The sequence below is a fragment of the Melospiza melodia genome, chromosome 12 (genome assembly GCF_035770615.1).
Source record: "Melospiza melodia melodia isolate bMelMel2 chromosome 12, bMelMel2.pri, whole genome shotgun sequence".
NCBI classification, from domain to species: Eukaryota; Metazoa; Chordata; class Aves; order Passeriformes; family Passerellidae; genus Melospiza; species Melospiza melodia.
The window spans coordinates 24,562,394-24,585,798 of NC_086205.1; the positions used below are offsets into that span (position 1 = coordinate 24,562,394).

Below are 23,405 nucleotides of genomic sequence, written 5' to 3' on the forward strand. Positions count from 1 at the left end.
CAAAGCGTTTTTCAGTGAGATCTAGCATCCTGACACTGATTAACGTGTAAGGTGGTGCAATGTGTAACGTGGTGTTCCCCACACAAACACTGGAAAGGGAGGCCCAGCAGCAGAGCTGGTGTTGGATCTTCTCCAGGCTGTCCAGACAGTCTGAGCGCCCTGTGTCAGGGAGATTCTTCAAACCTGGGGGAAGTTTGTGCAGGAGATTACGAGACAGACCCAGCGCAGCAGCTCCTGGCGGTGCTGCAGTGCAGGAAAATGCAGCCCATCCCCTCCTGCCCAGGAGGGCAGCGCTGAAACCACCAGAGGGATTTATTTGCTGGAAAGGGCCAGCGCAGGAATCTTTGAAGGAGCAGCTGATCCGTGTAACCATGGACAGCTTTGCAAAGGCTCCTCGGAGACCAACTCCGTGCCCAGGGTCTGGGCAGCACCGGGGGCTCAGCCCCGCACAGGGGAGGGACCCTGGGGGCTCCTGGCAACGCCTGCCCGCTGCCTCCTGCTGCCGGCCCGGGACACTCGCCCTGAGAACGGGCCGGGTACACCCGCCCTGGGAATCGGCTGGGGACACCCTCCCTGAGAACGGGCCGGGTACACCCGCCCTGAGAATCGGCTGGGGACACTCGCCCTGAGAACGGGCCGGGTACACCCTCCCTGGGAATCGGCTGGGGACACCCTCCCTGAGAACGGGCCGGGTACACCCGCCCTGGGAATCGGCTGGGGACACCCTCCCTGAGAACGGGCTGGGGACACCCTCCCTGAGAACGGGCTGGGGACACCCGCCCTGAGAACGAGCTGGGGACACCCGCCCTGGGAATCGGCTGGGGACACCCTCCCTGAGAACGGGCTGGGGACACCCGCCCGGAGAACGGGCTGGGGACACCCGCCCTGAGAATCGGCTGGGGACACCCTCCCTGGGGACGGGCTGGGGACACCCTCCCTGAGAACGGGCTGGGGACACCCGCCCAGAGAACGGGCTCCGTTACCGAGCCCAGCTCGGAGCAGCCCCGGTTACCGAACTCACCGCGGGTTGAGCTGGGGACAAGGGAGAGGTGGGCATAGCTCAGGTAAGGCCTGCAGGGCTCAGCTGCCCCAGGGATCGCTTCTCTATCATCTCAGATACTTTTATCTCTGAGTTTATTACAGAATAGGCTGAGCTGGAAGGAGAATAATCGAGTTAAACTCTGAAGTGAATGGCCCGCCTTGGTGCTCTAGCACGGTGCTCTAACCAACTGCAGCACATTGAAAACACACCCAGCGTTTTCCTCATGCTTTTCCTGTATCTGTTACTCCAAACCACAAGCTGTAACCCTTTCCAGACCGAGCCCACTTGTATTGCTATGCAGATCTCTTCTGGTTGCTAGGCTGCCAAAATGATACAATAACACTTGGTTTTGTTTTCCAGCAGGTCATGGCGGTTGCTCCAGATCTTCACCGGCATTATATGGAGGCCTGTCAAAATTTGAGCCAGCCTGAAAACCCCTTCATTGCTCGTGTGCTTCAAGAAGCTGATAAAAACGATGAAATGTAAGAAAATAACAAACGGGGTGTTTCAGATGCTTCTGAAAGCCTTAAACGGGGTAGCAGGATGAGGAATTGAAATATGACAAAGTTCATGCAGTTTCAGGCTTAAACACAAATCAAATTTAACATTTACTGCTGAAGTTCTGGTTTGACTCATCTTGACATCATCTTGGCAGAAGTTTGTAGCTATATATCCTTTCTGGGCAGCTTTACAAGCAGTGAAATCAAAAAAAGTGAAAAATGTACAGGAAGGTGCCTTTCTGTCCCCTAAAGAAGCCAAAGCCTGTGTTTAGTCATCCTAACTCCCTTCTTTGTGTCTCACTCCTCAGTTTTAAAAGCCTCAGCTGCATTCAGTTACCTTCCAGCTGGTCATGCTTCCCTGAGTTGTCTCTGAATCCTGCCAAGTTATTAACCACCTAAATTCTCTCTCTTTAAGGGTTTGGGTACTGCTTCTTCTCATGGATGGTGCTGGGATCAAAGTTAATTGTCCTTTTTGGGGAAAAAACTGAGAAAATTAAATGGTTTGTGTCATGTTTTGATCCTGAGGGCAGGATAAAGTAAATAAAGGAAAGAGGACAAGTAAAAAGATGATGAAGAGGTAACCTCTGAGATAATCTTTATTTCCATCTCCTCCTCATCTTGGTTATTCCTGCTTTCAGTGCTGAGCAGTGCCTTCAGCAAGGCACTGCTGAGGTGGTGTTACCACAGCAGAGGCAGCAGATAACCCTGTGCAAGAGCTCCAGGGAGGGCAGGCATGGGCACACCTCTGATCTGGAGAGGGAATTCATTTCTCTCTATAATTTTACTTCTCCTCATATTCTTCCATTTTTATGTTATTGCAGAAGTACAAAAGGAATCACATTAAAATTAGCTGGAAATAATCATCTGGTGCCTGTGCCAAGAGTTACAGATAATGATCTTGCAGTTCTTGTCTCTGTCCTAGGCCAAGCTCCCTTTGTCACAGGTAAGGTTTTTCCCTGTGTGTTTGACATTGCTGTGCTAATACAAGAAAACAAGATCAGTCTTGATTTCAGCCTTAGTTCATCTTTGTTTCTTTTTGTTCAGAGATCAGTTCAATGTAGATATGCATCTGTGACATTCCTTATTCTTCATCTTTTTCAGGTTTGGATCTTGCCTATAATTTATTGACTGATGTTGGAGCAGAGATCATGGCATTATTCCTCCAGGTGCCAAGAGATGTTTATCTTTCAGCAACTTGTAATTTATTTGTCTATAGTAATATTTATATTGGGGACAAGAATAAGCTGGTTTGGCAAAATTCTAATAACTTTGACTATCACTAGAACCTCAGGTTGTATTCTCTGTGGAGATTTTTAATTTCTGGTAGAAGGCTCACAGTTCAGTTCAACGAAGGGGGTAATGGTTGTGCCAGTGCCCTTGTTTCAGCTATTTTATAATCTCTTTTAGCCTTTTTATAGACCTAAACATAGGGAATTTTAATGCAGTCTTTTTGTCACAGTAAGCACTGGGATACAGGTGGAAAACAGTGAGTTGTCACCCTCTGCCTGTGTTCCTAGAATTTGAGGGGCACTGTTAGGTTCACAAAATGCCTGAATTTGTGCATCTGAGCTTGGCCACCTGCTTCATGCACAGGGTTCCTGGGTAGTTCCTCAGGCCCCATGACAGGTTTTATGCCTTGCCTTTATCCCTGACATAATTTGGGATTCTTTAACTACTTCTCCAACTCATGAACAGCCTGAAATGCTGCAAAGGGCAGAGTTTTGTATGTGTATCTCCTTTTTGGAAAATACAGTTTTTTGGGAAAAAACCCTCTCATTGCTTCCTGCTTTGTTTGCTCCTAAGGAAAACTCCACTCTGCAGTATCTGAACCTGATGTTCAATGACATTGGCACAAGTGGGGCAGAGCTGATAGCAGGAGCACTCCGTGTGAGTATTTGCCTGGGAGATTTAGGCAATGGCATCTCCTTTAATCTTTTTGCTTTTGATGACCAGTACTGGCTGTGCTGCCAACATCAGAGCTGGCTGAAAGGAGCCTCTGTCTTTGCTCCATTCAGCATGTTGCTGTGTCACAGGGATTGCCTGGTTTCCCAAGGCACACTACAGAAATCAGATTTCACACAAGAGAAAGTTGCCCTGTGCTGCCATTAACAATTCATTATCTAGAAAAAGACATAATTGTCTATAAAAAGCACAACTATTGCAGCTGGGTTTTTCTGTGTGAAAAACGCTATGCTACAGGATATATAATGCCATCATTTTTTCCTTACTTTTCCTCCAAAAATTAAATCAAATTAGCCTGTACTTTGACATCAATATTTGTCTTGATTCAAGATGTCTGAGGCATGTTTTCAAAACTTTGCCTTACAGCAGTACCACAAACCCAAGTTTGTTATTTTTAATGTGGTTTCCCAAGGAAATGAGGCTTGTGTGGAAGATTTGTTGTGTTTGTGAAAGGAGGGTCACATGAGCTCTTTCTTCCTCCTTCACAGTCTTTGAACCCTGAACTGATTTCAACTAAATCTGACAGGCTTCCAAAACACTAAGGCTGTGCAGTAGATGTACAATGCTGGGCTCATACAAGGCTTACCAGATTTAAATTAGTATTAAGGCAATTTGCATTTCAGATGCCAATTTAGGAAGAAATATTTGCCTGGATTATTTTCATGAGTGTGATGAAATTCGTGAACTTTGGAGAAACAGAAGTTTTCAAATAGAATTGTTTTGCTTGCAGGCTCTCATATTTGTTGCCCCTGAGGGGAGTCTGAGCCAAAAGCTGAGCCAGTGTTACCACTTGGACACAATTCTTCTGGAAGTTTGTTTTGTCTCTATGTGATAACCAGCAGAATTCACATTAAAAAACAGGACAGAGTGGTTTTGCAGACCATCTTAAAGGAATATATATATTTTTTTAATTTTGTCTAGAACAATCAAAGTCTTGTGCACCTGAGAATGACTGGAAACAAAATAGGAAACCAAGGTGGGATGTTTTTTGTTTCAATGCTAGAAACTAACTCAACCTTAAAGAAGTTGGATCTTGGAGACTGTGATGTGGTGAGTAACCCAGTAAAATTATCAGCAATAAGACATAAATCTTTCAAGGGTATTACAAGGGTCCTGCAGTGCTTAATTAGGGGGAAATGCCATCTGTTGTCATTGATTTTGTGACAGCCAGAGGTAACAGAATATACAATATTGCAATGTGTGCTGGGAAAGGCACATTGCATAAAGCACCTGTGAAGTCAGAACTGGGGATATTTTAGAGCCACTGTGTCTCTCTAGGAATTCAAGTGCTTGGCTTGCACATTTTCTGAGGTTTTCTTTTCTGCTGCTTCTTTCAGTTGAGCTAAGTCCTGTAATTCATTTTGAAGAATGGACTTCTCATTCCCTTTAGAAGGAGAATCTCTTCCTTCTAAAGTGAGCAGTGCTGCAACCTCTGAAAGTCACTCATCATAGCTCTGCTGCTCCTCTCAGAGCTTGCCCATAAAGGACATAAGCACAGCAGAGCTGAATTGAGTAGAAAAGCACCCAATTTACTCTTGGACAATGTGGTTCCTCCTGGAGCTGGGCACTGCCACTTCCTATACTGTGCACAGGGAGACTCAGGAGGTTGTGGATTGCTTTTAAAAGCATACATTTGTCTCCTGGAAATTCAGGATTTGCTTCTGAGCCAGAAGGGGGAATAGCCCTCAGAAAGTGTGAAGGTGTTATGAATACATGAAAAAGGGAAGTGTAGGCAGTGTAGGATTTATTCAAAATCTTGGTAGGGAATTGATAGAGCTGGTTTAAAATGAGATGGCTTTGGGTACAGCCCAGCCTACTTGAAAAGTAGCATAAACATAAAATTGAGGGCAAAGTAGAAGGATATTAAAAAAAAAAAAAATCAAAATTTGCCCAATTCATACTAAATATGAATTTACCTGGTGGATAAATATTAGGGTAACACACATAAGCTGATTTTGCCTCATAAATCAGGGAAATCAAAATATAGGATCAATTGAATGGACAAGTATTTTTCAGATCCATTATTCTTGGTTTTCATTCTCTGAGTTGCTGAATCATTTGTACTGCTTAGTCTAATTTCAGTCTGCTGTTCCATAGACAGTTGGCATTGGTATTATCAGAAAATCTGTTATGTGTCTGTAAGCAGTTGCCTCCAGTAGTCCCATCTCTCTACCTCCAGAGTAGCTGAAGGCAGGAATAATAGTAATGGCAATTTGGTAGCTTGATCTATACACTGAACATGTTTCTCTAAAGAATTTATAAAGAATTTATTTTCATTTCCAGGGCCTGCGGTGTCTGATAGCAACAGCCATAGCCCTGACTCAGAACAAATCACTCAAAGCCATAAACCTCAATCGTCCTTTGCTATCCACCCAACAGGTATGTGAGTGACTGTGGAGTCAGCTCAGAGAGAGGGGCATTAGTCAAGTCAGTACTGATGTATTTGTAGACATTTTTTCTGAACTAAACAGGACAATTTTGAACAAACTTCCTTTGTCTTAGAGTGGCAGGACATATTTTTTCCCATAGAAGTCCTGTTTCTTTTGCATACAATCAACAGAACCTTTAAGGTTGGAAAATATCTCCAAGACCAAGAAAAAACTGTGACCAGTTCATTCTTGTATTAGATAATTACCATCATTACAAAATAATTTTACATGTTAGCAAAGATTGACTCAGTCTTTTAAGAGGAATAGCAGGGAGGGAAACTGATTAGACATAATTAAATGTTGATGCTTCACTGATATTTGCAGGGATGTAGACAGTACTGTAAAACTGCAAATATCTCGATAGTATTTTCCTTTTTTTTTAATTTTATTTTTTAACTTTATCATAACATGTCATTTTGTGGTTGTTTTTATACAATATACAGAATAGAATGATCAACACTACTGATGACCAGATCTTGCAGTTAGTTGCATAACTCCCTTTTACTGAGGCACAACTGTATCTTACCCTAAAGTCCAGATTAATAAAATTGGGTGTATGTTTCTAGGAAGAGACCACAGTTCATATAGCTCTGATGCTGAGGAGTAATTCTTCTCTTGTGGAACTACATTTGGGCAAGCATGAAATGAAAAACTTTGGTGTAGAGCGACTGTGTGATGCCCTGTATGAAAACTCCACCCTGAGATACCTTGACCTTAGCTGGTGAGAGTGATTAAATGTGGCACATTAGAAACTCATTTTCTTAGCAACTGAAAAAAAAAAAAAAAACCTTAAAACGTGCATCTCTCTTTTAGTAATAACATCATCTGTGATGGTGCTAAATTTTTGGGAGAGCTACTAAAAAAGAACCATACCCTGGAGATCCTGGATCTTGATGCAAACCGAATAGAGGATGCTGGAATCATTTACCTGAGTGAGACCTTGGCCACGCGGAACAGGACTCTGAAGGCGTAAGTACTGGCACAGCTCCCCCAGAGACTGCAGGTGAGAAACCTGCACTCTGCACTGCCTGAAATGCATCACAGCTCTGTGTCTTCATCTTGATCAAAATAGGAAAGTCAGGAAGTTCCAAATGTTTTAGACAATTTTTCTTTCTTGGGGAAAAAAACCTGTGAGTGACTGGGTGGGATTTCTTTACCAAGCATTGTCTCTGCTGCCGTTTGAGCTGCTCCAAGACCTGTGAGACAGCCTGGGGTGCTGGAGGTGAGCCCCAGGTGTGCTCAGAGCTCTCACAGCTTTCACAGTCACTCTGAGAGGGTGACACCATTGATCTGCTCATTCTTTCTGCGTCTTTGAAGCACAGGTCCCTGTGGTGCGCAAACGAAAACAAGAGTTGCAGGCCTTCAGATTTTTGAGATAATCAGATTCCACGCTGGGATAAGGCACTATATTTGTTGGTTCTGATCTTCCAACACTTAAGAAAATCCTCTGTTTAAGTTCGCTTCCGGGTGAACCCAGAAGAGCTGTAATCTCTCCATCAAGGTGTCTTTTGCAGCCGCGTTAAACCCCCGCCGGCAGGACATGAAAGCTGATCAAAGGTGTTACCTGAAGCCATTAGTTTTAAGTAGCAGACTGAGGAGGTGGCGGCTGCGAGATGCCTCTGAAAGCCTCGCAGGTTCACTAATATAAAAATAACTGCCACTCCACAAAGATCAAAGCTTAGCCTGGATAAATGCCAAGGCTTGGGCTTCAAAGCAGACTAAAGATGAGACCTGGCCACCATGCAGCAAAGTCACTGACACTGAAGAACTCAGTAGTGAACAACCTGGCTGCAAGAGTCAGGAAAGTGCTTTGAGAAATAGAATAAGTCCAGAGGCCAGCTGCCTTTGGCAACCTGAAAAGGATATTAGAGTAGGACTGGCTTTTATACAAATAAATTATTATATTATAAATAAAATTTCTCTCTACATATTATATATAACAATAAGACTAATTCATGGTTAAATTCTTATTTTTAACCCAGATATGGGAATTCTGTTGTTTGGCACACATTTTCTCTGTTTTCTAGGTTGTCTGTTGTAAGCAACAATATAACTGGCAGAGGACTTGTAGCTCTTGCACAGGCAATGCATTCCAACATGACACTTTCCCATATTTACATCTGGGGGAACAAAATTGACAGAAGCACCTGTGCAGTAAGTGTTTGGCTCTGAACTCACCTGAGAAGGCTGGGGTTCGATTGCTCTAATTTGTCCTTCTATTGTTGGGAAGAGTCCAGCAATTAGTGAACAAGACACTTGATTTATCTGGGCTTTTTAATGTGGTTACAATATGGTGGTGCTGGGACGAGCCTCCCTGGATATCAGCACTCTGGAAGGACGAAGTGCCATGTGAGAGCCTTCAAAGGGAGCACCGCTTGTTAAATCCCCGCTTTCCTTCCCTCCAGGCATTCGCGGAGCTGATGGCGGTGGAGCGCCTGCACCCGGACTGCACGGACGTGGCTCCCTACAAGGTGGACGGGGAGATTTTCCTGGCAGAGCTGTCCCACGGGCTGGCCAAGCACCGCTACTGGAGCCCGCGCTGCGCCGCCGTGGCCCCCGGCGCTGCCAACGCCAGCCTGGAAATCGTCCCTGTCTCGGAGTATTTGTGAGGATCCTGCACCCCGGGCACCCCCGGAACCCGCCCCGAGCCTGAGCTTTCCCTACCTGGTTTCTAGTAAAATAGGTTGTTATATCAGTATCACACTTGCTGCACGTTGTTTCTTCGCGGGTTGAGTCTTGGAGGAATCTACACCGGCTTGAAATGGCAACAAAGAGAAAGTATCCAAGAAATGACCTCAAAGTTTGTTACTAAGTCATGCTCAATCTATTAAACGTCTGTAACTATGAAAAGGTTTGTACCCAGGCAGAGCAGACTGACAAAAGCAACACCCAGGACTGCTGCTGGGCAGCAGATCAGGTATCCTGCAGAGTCAGATTCCTGCTGAAGCTGAGAGCTTTGGGTAAATCCATTTGTTAGCACTGTTCTCCATGAACTCTTCCTAAGCAATTGCATCCTTTTGGTCTTCCAATAGTGACTTTTTTTAAACCACCACCAAATCTGATGCCATAATTTCTTCTCATCTCATGAAAACTGCCTAAACAGTTGTATCATTATAGCCCTGTGACAATTCCTACACATGAGTAAGACAACAGATGCATGTAATGGTAAACATTGTGTAATGGCTTGGACAGACTTTGTGTAAGCTTGGGAATCACTCTGCTGGTTTCCTTTTTCCATTCACTCTGCTCATTCCTGTGGAAGTGACTTAATTTATGTTCCTAAACAGAAAAGTCACAGGACAGCAGAGGTTTGCTCCAAGCCTTTCATGAATGCAATTCTCTGCCACTCTAAATGTGCCTGTTAAATACTGGCATAAAGTACCAGAATGATCTGTGAGTGTAGGTACAAGAGCACAGCAAGAGGGGAAAAATGTAAGAAAGTAATTTCAGTAGAAATAGCTGGGAAGCAGCAGTGTAACTGCTGCTGTGTTTTCTCTGCATTATCACTGTGGTAGTGTAGGAACAGGAGACATTTGGACACCTCTTCCCCAGCTGAAATGACCAGGGCAGTTGTGAGAGCTGGTGTAGGTGGAGGTTTGTTGTTGTTTGGTAGGTTTGTTGTTTGTTTTTTTTTTCATTGCCCCCACCCCCAAACACAAACTACTCAGGTTCTTGCTCCAAGAGCCCCTGGTATCCTCAGGGATAAGCCCAGAGCAGGAATGTTTGCTCTGCACACCTGCACAGGGCCCTCCCAGCCTGCAGCACAAAGTCCATACATCACCCTGTGAACACCCAGCTCTAGAGAGGAGCTGGTATTTTAACTCTTGTTCAGCAGGAAGGATGCAGCAACAAGAACTAAAGTTGGGGATACACCAAACAAGGTGGTTTGAGAAGAATCTGCTATGAGATTTTTCCTAAATTCCTAAAATAATTCCAAATTCCTAAATTTTGAAATAATTAGATAAGCCTGTGTTGGTACCTTTCTGTGTGCTGCTGCTCTGGATCATTGCAGGTGACACTCTGATAGTGTCAGCACTGACACACTGGTGACAGGATTTCTTGCTAAAAACACCACTACAAGACTCAGGTATTTTTTTCTATGTATCTTTCTTTCCCTTGTCAGGTATATGAAGCTCACTCCAATTTCACTGCTCAAATTAAGTCTTAATTTACTTGTATAAATGACATCTGTTAATCTAAGGTGGTAACAGGTATCCAACTCAATCATCAGCAGTATTTTGGTTTTAATGATGTGATAAGATGGCAACAATATCACAGTCAAAATATATCAGGTAAAATGGCATCTGAAAGTGCTGGTGTGTGTTTGAAGTATTTGCACTCTATCTGAACCCTTGTTTAACAGCAGCTTGTTCAGCCCATAAAGCCCTCTTCATTACTGACAATATCCATAAAAACAGCTCATGTGTTACAGTTTTCTTTGATATTCTTTTGTAAGAAAGGGCTGCAGAGTAATTCCTTCCAAATTCTGTATAAACAGCTTCCTGCATACTAAAACAATCATTTGTGCAAAACCCTGTATTGCTTAAAGAAGCCCATGCCAGAGACTTTTATTTCTTCCTTCCTCTGACCTTGAAATTCTTAGAAGATGTATCTTGTGTTCTTTGGAATGAGTGAATTTACATGGGCTAGATTCTTTTTGCCATGTTCTTCTGAGTAATTCAAAGGCTAAAGCAAGCATAATCCTGCTCTGAAAACCATTTTTTCAGCTTCTAGATCTCACTGTACCTTGCTGAAAGGCAGCATTTCCCCCCAGTTTTAGAGGGGAGGCAAATGAAGGCAAGTGACTGATCCAGCAGGGCAGGGGTGCAGCAGAGGTCCCCCAAATTCTAATGTGGGCTCCAGGGTCCTTGTGCCAGGGTGGTGACAGGGATTGTGTCTGACTGGTTCCCTCCTGCTTTTGTTGCTACCCTTTGCAGTTATAAACAGGAGACACAAGGTGAGGGAAAATTATAAAACAAGTTTATTAAAGTCTAACATAAAACACTTCAGGCTAAATATGTACAACTCCCTCCCTTCCCAGGGAATTATAAAATTGAGAGTTGAGGTATATACAAATAACAGAGGAAAAATTGTATATACATGGCAGATACTTTAAAAATAATTTAACCAAAAAAATCAGTTATTAGTCCTTGTCTGAACTTAGCTCTGCAAGGCTTATTGAGCCTCTCTGGGATCACAGCCCTGAAATCCTTCATGTGGGACTTGTCTGTACTTGAAAATTGTTTTGTAGCACATGATTTCAAAAAGTTTGTCATTTGTGCCCACTTAGAGGCACTAATTTAGAAGTAGATGTCTTATAAGGAGCTATTCTCACCTAAGTACTTCCAAACAGTCAATTTAGACTTAGAGATGCAGATAAGCTATTCAGGCAAAACTTGCACCAACTTCAGCGCAAAATTGACTGAAACAGCAGTGTGACAAAACATGTCATACTCTTTGTATTACTCTTCATAGAATTATTGAAGTTTCTTCTTTTCTTTTGCAAGGACACATGCCTAAAAAGATTCCATGCTCTCCCATATTAATCCCTTACAGAAATTATCAATACTGTTATAAGCCTTGTACTTCAAAATGAACCCAGAACCCTTAAGCCTAGGACTTACATGTGCAGCTGATTTCCATGCATCTATTGGCAAAAGTACAGGTGTAGGTTCAGACCTACAGCCTGAACACACCTACAAATATATATATATATATATATATTTATATATTTATTTATTTAAAATCTATATTCTAGTAAATGAATACAGTTGGTAGAGATCATACCTCAGCAGCTGAGATATCTTCACGAAAGATGAGGATAAAAATCAAGATTTTCAGATGGGGACTCAAGAGTGCAGGTCACTAAATTATTGCTCCAAGACAAAACTACAAGCCTGTGTATTCTATTAAGAAAGGTTAAAATTGTTGTCTTGTAAAAAATAATGAATATCTTCTTGTCTATAAAGAAAACTAAATGACTAATAAAGCAACTGTTACTGTTATAAGTATCTAAACAAATCCTGTATAAATCTAAGCACTGTATTTTTTAAAAAAGTCTGAAATCTAAGAATACAGTAATAAGCTATAAGTTTAGAAATATAAAACCAGTCCAAACAAACACTGTTATGGAATGCATTTTCTACGTAGGAATGTAGTTATTGTTTAGGTTTCTCTCCTGAGCTATTCTCTCTCCTGGTCATTTCTCCTGGATGTTTATCCTGAGCTGCTTTTCCTCAGGCACCAGCAGCATATCATTAATTTGTCTTCCAAAGCTGTTTAAATACGCAAGTTATCAGTTGTACAGCATTTACTTTCTCAGTTTTCATGACTAAACCTATATCTATGCCAAGATTTCTGCTCTACCTTCAGAGAGAGACAGCAAGGAGGAAGCTTAGTACAAGCTACACACAGTCAAGATCCCAATTTTGTGGTTCTTCGGTCTTAAAAGGCTGAGGAATCCCTCAGGGGCTACACCAACAACAGAACTGAAAGAGACAAGAAGAGAGACAAAGGGAAATGCCAAAAATAAAACACCAGAGAACTTTATCCTTTGTCTTTTGCCAGCATGATGAACATCAGCTGTTCATAAGCTCTGTGGGACAGACAAGCAGGGAAATTAAAGGCCCTGCAATAACTATCACAAATGGGGACGGTGTGAGAGATTCCTGCATTAGGGATGTTCCTGTTGAACATGGCTGTACTCCTGCTGCCCATGGTAGGCTCCATCAGCAAATCTGCCATCTATTAAAGCATAAAATGTGACCAAGCAGCAGGTTATGGACATGCCCCATACTAAAATGATCAACACAAAGCAGCAAAAGGTCTATTATTTCACAAATACAGACATGGAGGAAGAGAAAAAAAATTACAGTCACACTCAGGAGTCAAGGGACAATTTTCAGACTCTTTAAATGAAATCCTTCAAGAAATTTTTCACAAGTCTGTTTAGTTAAGGTGCAGATTAATTATTACTCCACGTAGATAGGAATCAGTTAAGAGGTATCTTCTACACTCTTCTATTTCTCAGCATCTGGACAAAGGCATCGGTGGAAATAAATGCTAGCACCAAGTAAAGAACCAACAAAGGACAGCTTTAAATGCATTGTTGGTACAGTATCATGACTGTTTCATTACTGTCTGATGATTACATAAATAATGCTTACAACTGTTAGTGGCACAAACTGGCAAAATGAAGTAGAAAAGTACTTCTACTGTCACCTAGTCTTTTATGACCCTACCAAGACATTAAAATGTTGATTTTTAAATATGTCTGTTGCTAGTAATAAAGTCTTTAGCTGGGCCTTGCTAGGTACCAGTTTTGTGCAGTTACTGTGGGCAAGTGACATGAGAGGTAAAGCAATACAAAAAACTTTAATTAAAACAAATCAGTCAAACTCTAACAAAATCTCTCCTGGAAGAATATCAATCTGCTCTGTTGTATTATTCTTCAATGCCTCCTCATGTAGTGTTCACTTATTATTTTCACAGTGAAGGGCAGGATTTATCTCCTCTTTTGTACCTCCTGTCTAGCACAAGAAGCAGCACTATAGCAAAGAAAAAAAAGGATTATCAGCCTCTGATTCATGCCTCACTAATGAACTCACTGCATCTTTTCACCTCATCTACATCATGCATGTCCCAGTTCTCCTTTTGTTGCTATTTGTGCCAAACCCACAGTGTTTTAAGGATGTGAAAAATAAATCTGGGACAAGATACAACAATGTTGGATTCACTTCAAACAAACAAACAAACAAACAAACAAAGGCAATTTGTTGGAAAGAAGACCCAGGAGTATCCATGCCATTGGAACCCTCCCACTCGCCACACTTCAGACAAAAATTAACCCTCCTTTACTTTTCTTGTCAGGAAAATAACACCCAAACCTTTCCCTCTGGTCAGGCTCCACCTGAAGATGACACTTCTGGCAGCCAGCAGCAAATCTTTGCAAGGACCTCAGCAGAGCACTGACCTGCCCTCACCATGGACCATTCTAGCACCTTGCAGTTCAAGCTTACTAATACATCCAAATTATGATTTCTCCCTACACCTCTGGGTTAATCTTCCTAAACTATCAACTATGGCTTAAAATATCTGTTCTCAAATGACACTGTGACACATCAAATCAGCAGGAGCATGGGAAGAGAACTCCAAAGTACATTAACATATGTAACAGAGAATTCTTAAGGCAGGTGTGTTGCCAGAATCACCTCCTGGAAATCAGTGCTAATCACAAATAGAAATCTGATTGTAGATTAGCACAATCCAGCACTGCACAATGGAAATGTCTTACAGGTGTCTTTACACAGAGGAAAACAAAGAACATGTCCAATTCAGAGAGCATGACTGGTTGTTTGTGTTCATCTTACCAAACATTTCCAAGTTCACTACCAAACTACCTGGATGGCTCTGCACTGCTCTGTCAGTACAACTGCTGCAGGAAAATGAACTGAGGTTCTGAATATCCTGTCACAGCAGATCTCAGTAAAGTTTCTGATGAAGGGGACTGGCTCCCTGTCACAGGGAGCAGCATCTGATGGTCTTCTGTCCCAATGGGGAGAGGAAGTGCTAAAGACATCTCAGAGGGTTTCACATCTATGGACTCTGATAAAGGACTTTTCTGGCTCTGAATGGATTCTTGTTCGTTGAAAGAATTATCAAGTGCAGTAGAATCGGGAGAAGTTTCAGGTCCTGTGGAAACAACAACAACAAAAAAAAAAAAGCCCAGAAAGAAATGCTCAAATGCTTGAATGCTTGTGCAGAGATTCTGTGAATTCCCTTCCCAATGACTGTCAGAGCCAACACCTGGTGTGTCACAGGCTGCCTGGGCAGCTGGGACATTGGTGCTTCCATGTGCTGCAAAGCCAGGCCAGCTGTAAGTACAGCATGAGCACTGGGAATCACATCTGCTGCTGCTTGTAGTGTGACAACTGAAGGATGATGCATTCCAACCTGATCTCTACTTGGCATGATACAGAACCTAACAAACCCTTAACATCACAGTGAACAAAGTATCTTTGGAGAAAATGTAATTGTGGAAGTTTCCTTGAGATTTCCACCCCAAGTCTCAGAAGCAGAGCCACATCCAAGCATTTTCCTTTAACTGAAACAGCAGTGTACAAAGTATCATTTGTCTGTAAGCTTCTTTGGAAGACAACACTTCTAAACTCCGTGCCAGCTGGATACATTACAGATTTTATCCAGTCACTTAAAAAATTACCTTCTACTCCTAATTGACACCCTTTTAGTGGATTCCTTGCTGCCTTTTTGCTGGAATGCAGCCAGCCACTGCTCCTGGGTGGCTCTGTGACTAAGCCACATCAGATACCTGACCCTTCCTCTGCCAAAGCATGCTCCAAAGTCTGGTATTCCAGGGCTGAGGCACTCCTGGCTGCCTGCTGTCTCTCTCCAGGAGCAAGCCTGCCTTGGCAGCTCTCCCACATCACCCCTCCAGCTCTGCCAGGCCCTCTCCACACTCAGTGCTGCCCTGCCCTCAGCACTGGCTTCCTGCTGCACTGGGGCTTTCCTAAATTCCAAGCTGTCTCTGCACATGGATCATTTTCTCACCCTCTCCCTCCCAGTCCAGATGTACACAGACACCATTTATTCCCCCTTCCATATGCCACAGGCAAGGCATTTATGGTCAATCCACAAGGATGGACAGAGAACAAGGAGTATGGAGCCAGGGCTGAACAAGGCTGGATGCTTTTGGCCCTAAAAACAACTACTAACCAAATTCCTTTGTTTTCTAATTTTAGCCCTGGATGAGCAAAAATATTTATTCAGCATGGAAGAAAAAAGAGCTGATGTGGTTTCTTAACCTTTCTTTGCACAAGGAACTTACCTGTGTGAACTTTTGTTTTGTGCTTCTTAAGATTTTTTATGTCTGTGTAGGAGTTTCCACACATTTCACAGATAAATGGTCTTTCACCTGGAAAAAATGGTTTGGCAGTGAGAACAATCTTGATGTTGGAAAAAAAAATACAGTTAGAGACATAGGGTAACAGATTTCAATGTTCTACTTTGAAATACAACTTTGTTGCTCTTATTTTGTTTGTGTCTCTATTAAAATAAAATTATTTCCAGAATAATAGTTTAGAACAAAGCAAGAGGACACAAATATTTTAAGTAAAGCCTCGACCATACATCAACACCTACGCTGTGGCACAGATACTACTCTGAAGGCAATTAAAAAAATTACTGAATATTTTCTTTGCATTATGTTAACCCAGAGATACATAAATTAAGAAACTGTTCTACTTTCAAGTACAGACCAATACAGTGCATTTTAAAGGCAAAAGTGTAAAAGTGGATTATAATTTATGGTGCAGGAAGGAGCTTGTCTGAAAACTGACCTGTATGGGACCGAAAATGTTTATTGAGCTCTCCAGAAGAAATAAAACTCTTTTCACAAATGCCACAGATATATGGCTTCTCTCCTAAAGGAAACACAAGCACATTGTTATTTCAGTACTGTCATGGTTTGACCCCCTATGTTCTCAGAGGCATATCCATGTCTTCATTGGCCACACCAGGTGCCAATATTCAAATCTGAGCACCGATTAGTTTGACCACAACCTCCCAAAAAACTCACTTCCTTATCAACCTAGCCCAAATACATAAACCAGAATACACATCAAGAACAAAACGAAATGAAACAGAGATAATATCCAACGGGACAAAAACCGGAATCAGAGGAAAAACAACACGAGGAAGGAGCCGGGTGACAACGCCACGGGGGATTTCTGGCTCGTGCTCCTCCCCAGCAGCCCGTGGTACCTGTGTGTTTGCGGGAGTGGGTGATGAGCGAGCTGGACACGGCGAAGGCTTTGCCGCAGCTGTCGCACACGTAGGGCTTCTCGCCGGTGTGGCGCCGCACGTGGTACGTCAGCGTGCTGGCCTGCGCAAAGCGCTGCCCGCAGCGGTCACACACGTACGGCTTCTCCCCGCTGTGCTTCCTGCAACAACACGGCCCCGAGTCAAAATGTGGCAGCGACAGTGGTGGGTGCTGCTGCCTGTCCCCAGCAAGCCTCTCCTGTGGAAAGGCTGAGTTAACATTGCAGTCAAACCTCACTCAACACTCACTGCAGCTGGCTCAGCCATAGAGGCAAGAAAGGCTCTTTTGCAAGGTTTTATTCCAGCAGAGTAACACTGTCACTGAAGGACAAACCCAGAGAAAGAGGAAAACCACGTGGAGCAGGCAGCTTATAAAGGGGGAGCGGGGCTAAGGGGTGGGCAGAGGAGCCTGGTCTCCAGGGGTACCAAGCCAGTGACAGGGGAAGGAGAAACCCAAGGAAGTTGTGATACCAAGTCCATGGAGAGATTGTTTTTCCCTTTGGGAGGGATGACTCTGTGGTGAGGAGTTAATGTTTCCAGGGCTCAGGGCTTGTGGATTGATCAAGCTGGGAGAGTTCATGGGATGCTACACATGAGCATCACCCAGGCTGAGGGACAGCCACAGGGAGGGCTCTGTCCCCTGCTCCTCCTGCCACCACTCCGGGGTACAGCAAACAGGCGACAACTGAGCTTGGTGTGAGCGCCAGGTCCCGGGAGCAGAACTCATGGCACATCCATGGTTCCCATGGCAGCTGGACTGAAACCAAGGCCCTGCTCAGGTGACATGCACCACGGGAACTCAGCGTGCTCTGCACTTCAGGGTGCTGAAATCTAAGATGATGATTCCTAACATGGGAATATCATTCCTGCTCCTGCCAAAACTGCCAAAAGCCCCACGCAGACAACAGTGAGAACTTCTCTCACTTCCCACCACAGAACTCTCTCCTCTCTGGTGCTACAAGCAGTTTAAAAGAAGGATACCAGACTCAGGCTGTACATTCATGCAGCACAAATCTCCTCCTTAATGAGCAAGTACACCCATATAATTATTCTGTTTGTGAGAGAAGTCTCACGAGAAAAGAAGCAGAAATCACGTTCATTTGTAACTCTTACTCACACTGGAGTAAATGCTTCTGTTTAAATAAACCCAAGAATAAGCACTGGCAGGATCTCACTTGTGCCTACCTGGCGTGGATCTTCAGGTTGCTCGAGGTTGCAAACTGCAGGTTGCAGACATCACATTTGTAAGGCTTCTCCTCTCCATGGTGCATCCGGCTGTGGAACACCAGCTGGCACTTCTGGGCAAAGCCTTTGTCACACAGTTCACACTTGTATGGCTTCTCCCCTGGTGAAAAACAACACCCTCGTGCTCTCTGTATTTACATAAGAAAGCTTTGCAATCCATGACCTGACCAAAGCTCAGGTATCTGTTCTAATACTTCTTACAAATAACATCTTGGAAAATCCTGTAATCAGTCCACTGAAGTGGAACGTGCTAGAACACAGAGGATAACAGGACTATTTTTTAACACATTATGTTGGGAGAAAAAGAAAAAGTAATAATGTTTTTAATAGTGCCAGCTTCTCCACATTATTTTAAGAATGCTGCCACTTCAGTTTCAGAGGTTTTGCTGGTTATGTCTGTTCAACATTCTGAATATTTAAAATGAACAAATCATCTGCTTTTTCTTGCTTGTCCAACAGCAACAGGTCTTCAACATACAGTTGTATACACTACTAATTTCTCATTAATGTCTACTGTAGAATGTTACAGGTACTTCTCTATTGATGTCCTCTTAGTGGTGAATTGTCTCCTGTAAGGGCTTGTGCAACTCTGCAGTCCTGGAAAGTATAAAATGCCTTTCTCTGCCACTCTGTGCAGTGCCCAATCAAATCTCATTGAGTACAGAGGGTACATAAAAACTTCAAAAGTAAAATTGAAAGACATCTAGCATGCCATTGAGCAACTAACAGCATGGAATTCTCTCCCCACTCTTGCAAAAGTTCCCAGGACAATACCCTCAGAGGTACAAAGTACAGCCAGCAATCCTACCAGCACTGTGCCTGAATCCTGCAGTCAAGCTCCACTTAGTGTGTGAATCTTTGCTTAGACCCTGACTGACAGAATGTGAAACTCTCCCTAGGTGAACAGGGAGAGCAGGATGTTCTCCTGCAGCTGTCCCTCAACATCTCCTACATTCTCACAGCTTCCTGGAAAAACTGTGACCTCTGCTCACAACTTTCCAACATACAGAACATATGGAAAGACAAGCACAGGACTTCTCCCCTGCATCTTCCCAATTAATTGTTCATCACCTTTTTAAATCAGACATGCTGGATTAAAATGTTTAGGTGCTCCAAGTGATTTCTCCTGGATGCTTGATATGACACAAGCTCCTGGTAATGCTACTGAATGCAGGGATTATAACACCATCACACATTTCAGCTGCACATCTACAAAATAAAATCCTAAATGTTGCAGTAATTCAGTCCACCTCCTACCTTTTTTGAAGACCCTATGGGACAAGTTATAAGACTGAATTCTTTCCCACTCTTGTTCTCAAACATATATTAAGTTTTGAAGTTTAGAAAAAAACAACAGAAATTCTTGTACCAAGCACAGCTCGCTTTTCATGCTCTACTGAAGTGGTTTTTGGCAACTCCACCACTCTACAGAGCTAAAGGACAGCCAACTCTCCTAAGTCTTTTCAGAAATCAAGATGTTCAGACTCATAAAGTCGTCTCTAGCTACTGAAACTATGATTTAGTACTGAAAAATGCTGAAACATTTCATGCTATTTGGGTTTACCCCTGCATGCACAGCAACAGCAGACAAAATTTCAAGAGGAAGAAGTCAGAATCTTTCTACTCCTGCATTCTCAGGCTGTGTGTGATCCCAGGCCTTCACAGCCCACGAGACACAGCCAGCGGCTTACCTGTGTGAGTTCTTACATGTGTTTTCAACTGGTTGCACTGGGTGAAGGCCTTCCCACAGAGCTGGCACACATAGGGCTTCACCCCTTTGTGTATCCTCATGTGCCGCCGGAGGCTGCTGGCTTCGGAGAACACCTTCCCACACGTGGTGCACACCGGCTTGGCCTTGGAGAACTTCTGCTCCAGCTCCTCCCCCGAGCTCTCCAGCTGGTAAGTGCCCCTGTCAGTGGCTATGTTGGACATGCAGTGCTCCTTCAGGGCACAGCTCTGCTGAGGTTTGCCCCGTTTCTGTTTGGCTGCCATGCTCTGGGCCAGGATATCCTGCGCCGCCAGCGTTTCGCTCTCCACCACGGCTGCCAGCTGCAGCTCCGAGTTATCGCTGCCCTGGGCAGCTTGCTCTGTTATGTGGGTGGCCAGCTTATTTGCATCTAAAAACATCTCAAAGGATGTGTTCTCAGCCACCTCGTTCTGATAGTGCAGGGATTTGTTCTCCGCGCTTTTGGGGGGGCTGAAATTCTTCTTTCGCTTTTTGGCTTGAGGAGATTTCTTTTCTAGAGCTGCTTTCTTTGCCTGGGGTGGAACCAGCTCTGCAGCAGCATTATCCTCCTTCTCCTCCCGACTGTTGTAGTCTCGGAGAGTCAGGAGGCAGGTCTGCTGGTTCATTTCAACATTCCCAGTGATGCTGGATGTCTCTGTGGAAGAGGGATTAGCAATAAAAGCAAAGTCCTCCATCTTGATCTTGCATTTAGTGACCACTTCTTCTACTTTGAGATAGTCGGCAGCCTGGTGAATCTCTTTCACATTCCAGCTGCAAGGAAACAAGACCAGGGTGAAACATTCTGGACAAAGTAAACATTTGTTCTGCACCAACTGCATCACAAACAGACACAGAGCTGCAGAAGAGTTGTACTGTCAGAAAATGTAACTTTGAGAACACACAGCAACATTTAATTTCTCAGTGCTGTAAAATGTCAGTTACTCCTGAACTGCAGGTCTGTGTCTAGTGGGGTCTGCAGACCTTCAGACTGGGGACTTTATTTTAGTTACATGCCTCTTGTAGAATTTTAAGTTAAAAGTCAACTTGTAAGGTGCTGAGGCCAGACATGGGCTTGTTGGTCCAAACAGCTCAGAAATAACAGCACAAAGGGACAAAACACTGGAAAATAAAATACATAAAAACACCGTTTCATAAACCTCCTGGCCAAGGTCTCAGGTAATTCACTGGCAGTGCATTCACCTCAGCACTTCCATGGCAGGTATTAATCTTGTTTTATAAAACGATTTGCAAACAGCCTTAATTCTGTGTCAGCTGCACACAGAAACCAGTAATACCAAGGAAATCCTCATTTAAACCACCACACTCTATTTTTCAGTTCCTGCCACACACGCCTTGATGGTTCAGGAAAAAATGATTTGGAAAAGGGGGCAACACAAACCATGAGTGCATTTATGGATTTACAGCACTTTAAAGAGAAATTTGTGGTAAACAACCTCATTCTAACAATAAACAACTTGCCACAATTACTCCCCATATGAGTACAACTGTTTCAGTATTTAGTACTATGTGAGTACAAGATGGACAGATGGACATCAAGTACCCTGCATTAGGTCTGCATTTGACATCAGACATTGAGAAAGAAGTAAAAATCCTGGACTTGGTACTTCTAAGTATCCACACCTTCCTCATGAGAGATAAATCTCTTTTGCTGAGAAAAAGGCACTGCAAAGAAAAAATCATCCTCATTGTATGTGAAGCAGCACAACAGGCACAAAGTCAAAGCAGTAATGAGGGGAAAGACTTTTTCTGTGACTCCTTTTGGACAATGTAATATAAAATTTTAAGTAACAGATCATGCAAATTTTAACAAACGTGACTCTTAAAACTGTGCTTATCCTCATCCATCCCTCAGACGTAGGTCTCTACCACATTCACAGTTCCTGTGTGTTTTTGGATAAAAAGGACTACTGCAATTCACCCCCAGACACAAACTTGTCCTTCCCTCTCCTGGTAATCATGCAGAATGTTTAATCTCCCCCAAAGCAGACAGAAACAGCACGAGACTGAAACTATCAGTCGGTGAAATATCAAACAACACACCTTTATTTTGGCACTCACATGTCATGGGGTATTTTAAAGCATACAAACAGATGAAATTCAAGTTGTCAATATTCATCACATCCACTGCTATTTCTTTCTCCAGACCTCATTACAAAAAATCCAGTTCTGCCTTATCACAAAGTTTATATTTCCCTATTCCCCTTTAAGAGCATGTTACCTGTCAAGGTTTAAGTTTCCTGTGTAAATAAATTCCAGGAGCTTTTGGAATCCATCAGCTTTCACTTGAGTCTGATCCAAGACAACGTTGTTGTCAGATGCGTCTCTGTAAAAGGCCCCGAAATACTCGCTGAAGGAGGCAAGCACATTCCTGTGTGCTTTGAACTGGAATTCCCCGATGACCACGGTGCAGTCGCAGAGGAATCCGGCCTCTCGCTGCTTGTTCAGCCTCTCCAGCAGGTGCTCACAGTGATGGGAATACTGCATCTTGACAACACGCTGCAGACACTTCCTGATCTGCGAAAGCAAAAGGGAAAAAAATCAATTTATATGCAAGATATATTTATATATATACTCACCTTTTTTACCCCGTAACGGAGTCAGTGTCCGGACGTGCCGGTGCTCACTCAGGACAGCCGGGCAGCAGCAGGCACAGCGCGATGGTGGCTGCTGCTCGAGCCGGGGCGCTGCGGTTCCCGCGGGGGCGCGGGCAGGGCCCGTGTGCTCCCGGCCCCCCCGGGATTAGCCCGGCTCAGCCCGGTTCTTGTCACACCGTGTCACACCCGGCCCCGGGGAGCGGCCCGCGGCTCGGACCGGCCGGCGCTCGGTGCGCGGGGCGGCCGCTCCCGGGCAGCGGCACCGGGGCTGCGGAGCGGGCCCCGCTCGGTGCCGGCGCGGCCCCGGGCCCGCGGTTCGGCCGCCTCGGCAGCGGACAGGGAGCGGGACCCGCGACCCCGCGGCGCCCCCGACCCGGCCCCGCCGCCGGACGGGACGGAGCCCGCGGCGCCCGCAGCGCCCTCCCCGGCTCGCCCGGCCCGGCCCCGCTGTCCCCCCGCGCCCCCCGGCCCCGCCGGGCCCGGCCCGAGGCCGCGGCCCCTGCGCACCTGCGGAGCGGAGAGAGGCTGAGCGCCGCGCTCAGGCCGCCATGTCCCGCTGACGCCGCCGCCGCTTCCGGGACGCGAGTTCCGGCCTGCGTGCCGGGGGCGGCTGGCGAAATTGCGGAATGAAACGGGTTTAATATTCCTGCCAGGCCACGGCAGGAATAAAACAACTCTGACACGGAGGTTGGGAAACCGAGAGCAGTGCTGCGGTCGGGTGGGAAGGGAAAAAAATATAGCCACCATGGCTGGTGTTTCCGCCCGGTTTCGAACCGGGGACCTTTCGCGTGTTAGGCGAACGTGATAACCACTACACTACGGAAACGCCGGTGGAAGAAGGTGCTCCGGTTACACCTCTAATGCTATCGTACCCCGCCCGTCCCTGCTGTCCCTTTCTGTCTGTCCCCGCTGTCCTGTCCTGCTGTCCCATCCCGTCTGTCCCCGCTGTCCCCTCCCCTCCTGCCCCGCACTCAGCCGGGCCCCGCGCCCCACGGACCCCGCCACACGTCCCCGGATCCTCAGCCTCCCCCTGCCTCCTGTCCGTCCCCA

The 23,405-nt window shown here is 44.7% G+C and overlaps 2 protein-coding genes and 1 non-coding gene across 3 annotated transcripts; 1 reads left to right on the forward strand and 2 right to left on the reverse strand.

Moving 5' to 3' along the window:
* Window positions 1–979: 979 nt before the first annotated feature.
* Window positions 980–8,976, forward strand: LRRC34 (leucine rich repeat containing 34). The gene is made up of 10 exons (XM_063167351.1): window positions 980–1,524; window positions 2,364–2,485; window positions 2,644–2,708; window positions 3,346–3,429; window positions 4,426–4,554; window positions 5,788–5,883; window positions 6,500–6,654; window positions 6,747–6,902; window positions 7,961–8,087; window positions 8,339–8,976. The coding sequence occupies exons 1-10, from the start codon at window positions 1,409–1,411 to the stop codon at window positions 8,540–8,542; spliced, it is 1,254 nt and encodes a 417-aa protein (XP_063023421.1). The 5' UTR covers window positions 980–1,408; the 3' UTR covers window positions 8,543–8,976.
* Window positions 8,977–10,891: 1,915 nt separating this feature from the next.
* On the reverse strand, window positions 10,892–22,911 carry MYNN (myoneurin). The gene is made up of 8 exons (XM_063167350.1): window positions 22,863–22,911; window positions 21,980–22,275; window positions 19,706–20,511; window positions 17,955–18,114; window positions 16,713–16,891; window positions 16,289–16,372; window positions 15,778–15,864; window positions 10,892–14,624 (listed from the first exon to the last, which is right to left on the reverse strand). Exons 2-8 carry the CDS (start codon window positions 22,243–22,245, stop codon window positions 14,356–14,358), a joined length of 1,851 nt encoding a protein of 616 aa, XP_063023420.1. The 5' UTR covers window positions 22,246–22,275; window positions 22,863–22,911; the 3' UTR covers window positions 10,892–14,355.
* Window positions 22,912–23,108: 197 nt separating this feature from the next.
* Window positions 23,109–23,181, reverse strand: TRNAV-AAC (transfer RNA valine (anticodon AAC)). Its single transcript has one exon. It is a non-coding gene; the product is annotated as a tRNA-Val (tRNA).
* Between the last annotated feature and the right edge of the window lie 224 nt (window positions 23,182–23,405).